Consider the following 10149-nt stretch of genomic DNA (forward strand, 5'->3'; position numbering starts at 1 on the left):
AGAAAATAAACGTTGATACTCTAAAAAAGGATAGTCAAGTATAAGTTTTGTTTGGCAAGTTGTTTTTCTTTTATTAAAATAGTCAATAAAGATAAAATAAGCCAAAATAATTAATAAATTAAAATATTACATTTAATTCATAATTATTTTATTTTTTTATTTACAACCATTAAATCAATTAAAAAAATCAATTATCTCCTCAATTACAATCATTTTAACTAAATTAAAATAATTAAAAAAATCAAGTAACTGACTAAAATAACCACTTGCAGGGTCATAATTTTACGCTGTCAAGGGTTAAAACCTCTTAAACCCTAAAAAGCATGAGACGCCATAGCCATGGCGGAGAGAGGGCTCGATCTCAGTTTCCCTCCATGTCTCCACCTTTTCTCGGCCTTTCTCGCCATGGAACCAACCCACATCTTGATCTCCTTAGCCCGGTATTCTCGCAAAGCCTCTTCTGGTTTAATCGAATTAACAATGAGTTTGATTGTGTTTGTATGTGAAACCCTAGGGATTGTGGTGGAGGTTCGGTCACAGAGAGAGTACAGAGCTTCATCTGGAACCACTGCATAAGCAATCCTGTAAGTCGCTTCAACAGTTCCCAGTTGTTTGTTTTGCAGAATAAACATATATTTGAAGCTTATCCTTTGTTTGTTATCCGAGAAAGTGGAGTAATAGTTAGAAAATAGCTTCTTGAATCTTAGGGTATCTCTAAGCATGGATTCAAGCCTATGTGAAATTTAAATTTGAGTAAAAATCACTCAAAAACCCTCTACTCTGACCCAAACTTTATAGTAAATGGAAGTTTACTCAAATTTTTAGCCAAATTAAGGGAGATTCAAATGTTTACTCAAAAATTTCAAGGCATTTTTATGACTCAATGTTACCACTTAGCCATTAGTGAAGAAGAAATAGAGCGAATGAGGTTTCTCGTCATTTGTTTGATGATTAATGAGGTGAGTAATGGTGAGAAAGGAAGAGAAACGGTGAGAAAGACGAATCTCACCAAACTTAAGTTTTGTTTCTCACCAAAAGTGGTGAGATTTGGTGAGAAACCAAAATTATTCTTTATAAAAAGTTTATAATACCTAAACTACTCTAAATACAAAACAAGTAAAATAAAAAGACACATGTATCCTCTTTTAGTCATTGTCCATCCAAATTGTAGATGAGAAACCACAATCGTTTCTTTTCTTTGCTCACCTAGGTGAGAGAAACTCCAATCATTTCATTTCTTTTCTCATCTCACAATCCAAATGGAGTGTAAATTTGAGTGAGTGGTTCATATCAAGTAAAGATTTTACTCAAATTTGAGGCTGTTCCTATTCCTGCATTTTCGTAGCTGCCCAGTGAGTCCTTGGCGTTTCTCTGCTTAGTCAAGACACATAAAGGAACAAGCAAGATTTTGAAGTTTAGAACCTTTTTTTTTAAATGCCTTTTTATTTTGGTGACCATGAATTCAGAACTGTACTTGATTTTTTGTCACAGAACTGCATTAGGCAGCAGAAGTAATTACAAATTTTTTTGGTCCCTGGGTGTCTAAGGGTTGTAACAGTCAGAATTTCAATGCAGTTTATTTTCTTGTATTTTTCCAGAAAAGAAACCTATTGAGCTTGGTTTGGTTTTTGTTACCAATGCAGGATGGAAAATCCCGAATGCCATACTTGAAAAGTTTTCTGAAGAAGCTTATTGTTGAAGTTGAATCCCAAGGTCTTGAAGTCTTGGATGAATTGTATGAACGGTTTGCCTTTTACATGACTTCATTGAAGGTAATGTTTCTGGATGGACTCTTCACACCGTGACAATTGATTCTTTATTTGATGGTTGATTAGTTGTGCGAATATAATTCTGGTGTGTTAGGATGATTATTCTGCAAAAGCAAACACAAGGATCGTGAAATGCATTTCGTTTCTCTTTCCTGACGGTAGGAATGTTTATCTCATGGGATGCCTGCATTTGGTATTTATTACTTTTTATTTGGCCTGATTCATGCTTATTAATTCTTTTCTTGATTCTTTAGGTTGTTCTGATCTCCCAAGTTGCCCAAAAACAAGGAAACTGGTGGTTCCACTGCAATGTTCACTCAACATGCTTGAAGGTGATACTGGGTATGAATTATTGCTGCTGGGTTTAATTTGCATGCTATGTCTACACCATCCTATTGCTAACTACTACTCCATTGCTTTCTTCAGCTGAAATGTTAAAATTGAATAATTTATCATATTACATGTTTTGTCAACACTATTGGATTTGCACCATGTTATGCTGTTCTTTGAATTTTCCTTCGTTTAGTTTTTGATTTATTAATTTTAATGACGAGAGAACGCAATCAATAACAACTTATAAATAATGAATAGAGCCCAAGAAATACCTATTGACAACAAACTTAGCATTTATATGCTTTCTTTTCCACATTGGTTATTGTGAATTTTTACCCATAATAAACAAGTTTCTTGTGTGAAGTCACCTAAGGGCTGGAATGTATGGGTTTTTTTTTGGGTTCCCATACAAGTATTGTCACACACACCCCAAGTCTGGGGGTGTGACCAGATGTGGACCGTTGGGCTAATGAAGTGACAAAATCATGTCAACAAGTCTGGTGGGTCACAAACATCCCACCCTCAAGATTAAAATATTCAAATTGTAGATAGTTGTTTCATTGATTTCCGTTCATCACTTAAATTAATTAAATTTAGTGTTTGCTGGTTTGGTGTGTATAGGTGTTCAATTTGGCCTTCAAGTCTTTTCTTGTCAGAGTTCATCCTTTCCCACCCGGAATTATTCTCTAATAAATCTTGTTTTGAGGTGAGCAATATTTTTAGCGTAGGTTCCTTCTTTGCAGGAGTGCAAATGCTGGTCTAACTTGAGATATTCACGACTTACCTAATAAGTGACTTTGTCTTGTTGGTTCCACCATATCACTAGTGCTCTAAGACTCAGCATGTGTTGATCAAATAAACATCTTTTGTTCAAAAGCAGTAAATATATCAAATATATTTTGTTGCAACTGTTCTATCATTATTATTATGTGTTTGATCTCTTGTTTTGTGTTAGTAATTTTCTATTAATCTATTGATTCTTGCGATTGCAAATATTGTTACTGGCTTCTGTCCTATGTCAATCCCAAGTTTTGATGTGTTAACTACATTCTCTCTCTCTCTCTCTCTCTCTATATATATATATATATTAAAAATAAATAAAAAACAGGTTGGTTCAGGTGTTGGTTTGGTTGGCATTTGTCTTGCCCACATAAAAGCATCCAAAGTAACTCTCTCTCTCTCTCTCTCTCTCTCTCTCTCTCTCATTGTGGTTTCTTGGAAAACTATTATAAATGTACGATTTGGTTCAGGTGATGCTAAGTGATGGTGACCTGTCAAGTTTGGCAAATATGAAGCTTAATTTGGAGTTAAACCATCTGAGCGTTAGAACAGATTTGTCAGAAAGAACCATTGAAGATCCAGATTTGGTGTGTTCTTTATTTGTTTATTTATTTTGCTACTAGTGTTTAGATTGGTGAATGTATCAGCGTGTCTGCAAGTGTTGAGGGTGTGTGTTTAGTAAGAAATTTGGAGAAAGTTCTGCATTCCAACCATTAAAATTGTCTGTGAGTAACCTCGAGGGGTTGGCCTGGTGGTCAAGGCTTGGGGCCTGGGAGTGTGCTTCCCCTCAAGGTCTCAGGTTCGAAACCTCATAAGTGCAAACAATTTCTTGGGGCCAATCCATATAGGGTTTTGTCTTGGCTTTAATTGGGACCCCCGCAAATAGACAGTGGGATTGGTCTCCCGGATTAGTCGGTCCAATGGGCCGGATACCAAGTTATCAAAAAGGTAAATAATTTAGTCTGTGAGTAAGAACCCAATATTACATCTTATGATATACTCTAAAATGTGGTATGATGGTGTTCAACTTGTCTAGATTAAACTATTAGAATTTAAGGAACTCATTGAGCAATTTTGTTTTACCAATTAGATATCTAATAAAATGTAGTTTATTTTTCTCAAATTAATCATATAAAAACACATTTCTATGAGCATTATGACCAAATTTTTACGTTTTGTTATGCCAAAACTCTACTCTTCTTAGATTTTAGTTCATTATGTTTGATTTTCTTTCCTCTTAAGGAAATATATTACAAAACAATTGGGATTGCTAAATTCACCATTTTGGAATAAAAATGTACCATGTTTAAGAACTTGTGTACCAAAATGTAAACCTCTAGGATATCAGTGTTTCCCAGTAACACTGGTCCACTATATTCCCGTAACATGCATTAACGATGTTGCTTTATAAGTTAGAAAAAGAGTGTGTATGCGTGTGTGCTTGTGCTTGTGCCTTTAGAAAACTCTTAAACGAATTTGTTGACATGGTCTAAAGAGTCTAGTTTTCTAGTAATCTCTGTGAACCCAACTCCATAATTTCCCATATAAAGTGTTTGAAACTTTGAACTATTCTAATATAGGCATATAAAGAAGTGTTAAAATTCACCTACTACACACCTACCACTACCACCTACTACACACTCACCTACTTCACCTACTCTCCACCTACTCCTCACCTACTCCATACCTACTACACACTCACCTATTCTCTTCCCACATCCTCTCTTCTATATATAGGAATCATTGTAATATATCAAACCATCAATCAATAATACAATTCTCTCTATTTCTCTATACATCAAATTTAACATGGTATCAGAGCAAGGTTGAGAACCTAGTATTTTCGCTTCACCGGCGGGCGGCAGCCTCGCCTTGGTCGCCCGCCGGACCTCTCATCACCCTCAGTATTTCACTCCAATCCAGCATCAATTTCTCAAAACTCCGAACTCACCAGAGCTTAATCTTTCGGCCCAGCAACGCGGCTTCAGAACTCCGAGCAGACCAGAGCTCAGTCTTGCTCTGCCGAAGACCACCACTGTTTGTGTGTCACCTATTGCAGCAGCCCCCGGTACCGTGACAGTCGCCACGACCTGCACTATTGACCTTCAACGCGCCTTTGTTCGCTGGTTACATTTGCTCCGGACACGCCAGCACCGCGACCCGAGCTGTTGCTGGCTCGTGCCGTCGCCCATACAGCTTGCCAACTTCACCATTTTGCTCTCTCCAACTGTGTCACCTTTTGAAGCATCAGGAAACTACTGAATGAAACTTTTCAAGGAAAGATGCTGCTTTTCGAAGCTGAGAAAGATGCTGCTGAGGCTACAAATAATGCAAAGAAGAAGGATTCAGCCGTGGAAGGTAGTAGCAGTGGTGGTGTCACAGCAAACCAGAGTGAGAGAAAGCCATCCAATTTGTCAAGGAGGGATGGCAATCAAAGGCCATCTAAGATGGATTTTGAAGTTCCTCCGACAGAGCATGTTCCAAGGGTACTGCCAAAAGATGAGGACCCAAGCTTGGTTAATAGAACTAAAAGAATGCTCGGAAAGCTTTTGGGGACATTGGAGAGAGAAATATATTATATAACCTTTTTTTTTATTCTAAAATATGCTCCACTCACAACCATCATCACATTTTCACACTTTTTCAAACCCACTTTAATCATATCCCTCCTTTCCCTTAATTTATTCCACCCACGATTTCACCCTTTTCTTTTATTTTAATATATATATATATATTTTTATTATAATCTATTTCCCCTATCCCTACCATTATTAGTGAGAGCATCACCCGTTTTTTCCGTTATCTTATTATTATTTTTTTATATTCCACCAAAAATAAATAAATAAATAAATAAATAAAAAAAAAATACACTGCTGTTTTTCTTATCCCCCATCCACACATCTTTTTATCTATTTTCTTTCTCCATTGTTTTATTTTATTTTATTTTTATTATTACACAAAACAACAACACAAAATAACACCAACAACATTCCATCACCTTGTCATTTTATTCATATCAGGGGATCAACCCCGATCACAATTTTACACCCAAAAGAAAAAAAAAAAAAAAAAAAAACAACAACAACAACAACAACAAATCAACCACATCCACAGGAAGGATTTTCTTCTCTACTCTGCCGCCGGTCTGTTCTTCTTGCCTCCGTCCTGAGCGGCCCTTGACGGTGCTGCCTCCGTGTTTTCCACGCCACCGAGCACGTTCACTCCTCCCTGCTCCTCCACTGCAGCATATGGTGGACCTCCAAATCGGAACATCACGGTGGCCTTCCGCTTCAGCTCCTTGTTTTCTGCCTTTAGCACACTTATCTCTGCTCGCGCATCCTTATACATGCGTTGGAGCAGAGCCAGCTGGGCGTTTAACTGGTGCACCTCATTTGTCCTACTCTGCAGCCGGTGCGACAGGTTTGTGACCGCCGTCATGGTCTCCACACATGACTTCAAAGTATACTGATTGGCCTCAATATCAGTTTGCACCGCCATTTTTTGCTCCACCGACCGCATCGGAAAGTTCAACGGAGCAAAACCAGAGGTGTTTGGTTGAGGTTCACTGGCCACCGCACCAGTTATTTCTCTTGTGGACTCGTTCAGGTCTGGAAAGAGCGTGAGCAGACCATGGGAAGAGGATGCCATGTTCTGGGTAGCTGGACGGGAAGAAGAGGCCATGTTTTTTGGGTTGCTGAGTGTTTCAGCGAAGCAGCGATTTCCGACTGGTACTTTCAGAGAAGGACTGGGCAACAGAGTGTTCCAGCGTATTTCTCTCAGAAAAGGACGAGTTTTTTTCAGAGGATTTTAGCAGGTTTTTTTGTCTCAGCCTCTGCCTCAGCCTAGGTTAAATAGCCAAGGCAGTCACGCGCATCGCGCGCCACTTGACGCCAGCCAATGTGGTCACGCGTCTTGCCATCATGTTCGGCACACCTTTTTATGGAATGGGCACGCCTTTTGATGGCACGCCTTTTTATGGATTTAGCACGCCTTTTGATGGCACGCCTTTTGAAAGATTGGGCACACCTTTTGAGGGTGCGACTTTTTAGGGGTCCGACAAGACTCTGTAAACTGTCCCGACATTGATTCCGATTAGCTCCTTCATGGGTCCGACAAGACTCTGTAAACTGTCCCGACATTGATTCCGGTTAGCTCCTTTATGGGTCCGACAAGACTCTGTAAACTGTCCCGACATTGATTCCGGTTAGTTTCTACAAGGGTCCAGCAAGACTCTGTAAACTGTCACAACAACTGTCACAACATTGTCTGCTACAACGGTCCGACATGACCCCATAAACTGTCTTCTACATCGGTCTGACACCGCCATCCAGTGTCCTCTACACCGTTATGACACCACCATACAGTGTCCTCTACAACGTTATGACACCCCCATACAGTGTCCTCTACAACGTTATGACACCACCATCCAGTGTCTTCACCAATGGTCTGACACGACCATACAGTGTCACCTATCCTCTTTTATTTTTATGTATTTTCTTGTTTTGTTACTCTCTCCAAACTCAAGTTGGTTAGTTCCTATCCCCCTTGAGTTTGCGGGGGGCTGTTAAAATTCACCTACTACACACCTACCACTACCACCTACTACACACTCACCTACTTCACCTACTCTCCACCTACTCCTCACCTACTCCATACCTACTACACACTCACCTATTCTCTTCCCACATCCTCTCTTCTATATATAGGAATCATTGTAATATATCAAAACATCAATCAATAATACAATTCTCTCTATTTCTCTATACATCAAATTTAACAAGAAGTTTACTTTCCATGACTTTGAACACCACAGAATATGAGTTTTTGTAAAGCCAAAGATTTTTTTGACTTGATTGCTTACTATATCTTGATGCTTCACTGATGTACATGCAAATCATACAAAACAGTTAGGAAGATCTTGCCATAGAGAAATTGGCCAAACACTTTTGGCCCTATGAATCTACGTTAAGAGGGATTAGTTTGTCCCTGTTTGAACCCGAGCCCTAAAATATAGGTTTTGTAAGGGTCTAAACTTTTGAGGAAACTTTGAGTTGCTTTAAATGCGGAACTGTTTCATGGAACTTTTACAGTAGTTTAAAAAAGTATAAAACCTGGTAATTGAAGTAGGAAGAATTCACAGTCAAAGCTGGCTATTTTTTTATTTTATTTTAGGTGAAATGCATTCATCTGCCGTGGGAGTCTGCTGTGGGAAGCGAGCTTCGCGACTTCTTGCCTGACATAATGTAAGTATTTTTCATGTATTTTGTTAGTGAAGATGGCAATTAATTTCATGATTATGTTCACATTGGTTTTTTACTTTGTGTGCCGACAATCTAAATGGATATTGGTGTCAAAATGTGGGGATTGCCAGCATTCATGGTAATGGGGATACAACCTGTTGGAAATTCTGTAGTTGCAAGTATTGGAAACAAATTAGCGATTTGCATACTTTTTATAACTTGTGCTATTTTCCTTGTAACAGATTGGGTGCAGATGTAATGTATGATCCCTTGTGCCTTCCACATCTTGTTCGAGTTCTTGCCAGTCTTTTGGACTCTGAAAATTCAGACACTCATCTCTGCAGTGAACACTGCAATGGCATTCAACCAGGTAGTAAAGCTCGCAATGCTGATTATAGCCGTGGCTCTGATACATGTCAAGGCGAGGCAGTGCCTGATGATGGTCCAAACACTGAATATGCGTGTTGTGCATCAAAGGAAGGTCCCAAGGCATTTATTGCTTCTGTCATACGGAATATTGATACATTTAACCGTTTTCTTGAGTTAGCAGATGAGGCAAACCTCAGTGTTGAGGACGTAACTGAGAAATTTATGCTGTTTGATTTGCTTCCCTACATGCAATCTTACAATCGATTGAGTATACGACTGTTTACTCTTACCCATTTATGAAAGTGACTTTTGACATGTTTCTCGAAACCCTAATCTATAGCTATAAGCTCTCAAATGTGCTGCAATTCTGAAGCAGTTTCTTTACAATGCCGACCCCTGCAAGGATGCCGTGGTCTGGCTTTGTTGCATTGCATTGAGGAAGAAACTATGCCCAATCTTTGTTTACTTGCATTCAACAGAGTTCACAGTTGTGTTCAAATTCTGTTTTTTATCTTTTATTTTTAGAAAAACTAAAACTAGTTTGGTGAATAAAATTTAAAACAAGCTTGTTTGGTTCTAATTTTCATAAAACAGTTTTTAGAAAATTTTATTTTTTTATTTTTCGTATTTTAATGTTTTCAATGAATTTTTTTAATTTTTAAAAACACATAATATAAATACATTTAAAAAGTATTATATTTTTGGAAAAAAATTAAAAAAATACATTAAATATCAAAAAATACAAAAAAAATTTATGAAAATTTAATACATTTTTCGTATTTTTGTATATTTATTAATTTTTTAAAATATTTTTTTATAAATATTTTATTATTTAGATACATCTAAGTAAGATGCATTTAAAAAAATATACAAAATTACTTAAAATTTAAAAAATATTCATTTAAAATAAAAAAATACAAAAAATAATAAACTCAGTTTTAAGAAAATTAAAATCAAATATACCGGGTAATTTTTATATGTTTTTTTTTTTAAATGAAAGTACATTTTAAAAAATTTAAAAATATAGGCTCACTTTTGTTGAGTTTTCAAAACTTGTTTAAAGTTTTTTGACCCAAAAAAAAAAAAAAATTAATTTTTTTAAATATATGTCTTGAAAAAAGTCAAATGAAAATAATGAGTTTTTCATTACTTGTCAAACTAATTTTATTTTTTAAAAATTTTGATACTGATGGGCACTCAAGGGGCCAAGCCCACGGGTCAAGGCCCAGCTCACGGCCTAGGTATTAAAGCGCAGTAACTTTGAGAAGATAATGCTGGGACAAGACCAATAGTATCAAAACACTTGTCATGCAAGGAATTAGTCATGTAAGTAGACAAAAATCTTGCAAAGTTATTGCACTCACACATTAATCATTTAATGAGGCCACTATAGTATTAAATGCAATAAGACCCCTCATGCCAGAGCATGCAGAATCACCATGAACGATGTTAACTAGGCCATAGACTTTTGGCCAACAAGACAGCTTGGAATGGACAAGGAAATAATGAACAAATGATATAAGGAAGCTTTCGAGAGACGTTAAAGGTTAAGTCTTTCATTACCTTCTTCTCTCTCCCTCAAACCATTGATTGCCTGCCCAATCTAACTTGGTCGTTGGAGTGTCCGTCGGGGAACTACCTCCCCCTTTGGACCTTTT

At 37.3% G+C, this 10149-nt stretch overlaps 1 protein-coding gene across 3 annotated transcripts; it reads left to right on the forward strand.

Annotated features, from left to right (window-relative positions):
* Positions 1-271: 271 nt before the first annotated feature.
* On the forward strand, positions 272-8818 carry LOC114282876 (S-adenosyl-L-methionine-dependent methyltransferases superfamily protein). Of its 3 annotated transcripts, XM_028225642.2 has the most exons (10): positions 272-440; positions 515-584; positions 1644-1772; positions 1864-1927; positions 2024-2111; positions 2724-2808; positions 3211-3267; positions 3353-3469; positions 8055-8125; positions 8365-8818. In XM_028225642.2, exons 1-10 carry the CDS (start codon positions 340-342, stop codon positions 8789-8791), a joined length of 1209 nt encoding a protein of 402 aa, XP_028081443.1. In that variant the 5' UTR covers positions 272-339; the 3' UTR covers positions 8792-8818. The 3 variants fall into 3 exon arrangements, with proteins under 3 accessions (XP_028081443.1, XP_028081444.1, XP_028081445.1); XM_028225643.2 differs by lacking the exon at positions 3211-3267 and having other exon boundaries at positions 274-440; XM_028225644.2 differs by lacking the exons at positions 3211-3267; positions 3353-3469 and having other exon boundaries at positions 274-440.
* The last annotated feature ends 1331 nt before the right edge of the window (positions 8819-10149 follow it).

Source organism: Camellia sinensis, chromosome 5, assembly GCF_055761805.1.
Source record: "Camellia sinensis isolate YWXY chromosome 5, ASM5576180v1, whole genome shotgun sequence".
Lineage (NCBI taxonomy): Eukaryota > Viridiplantae > Streptophyta > Magnoliopsida > Ericales > Theaceae > Camellia > Camellia sinensis.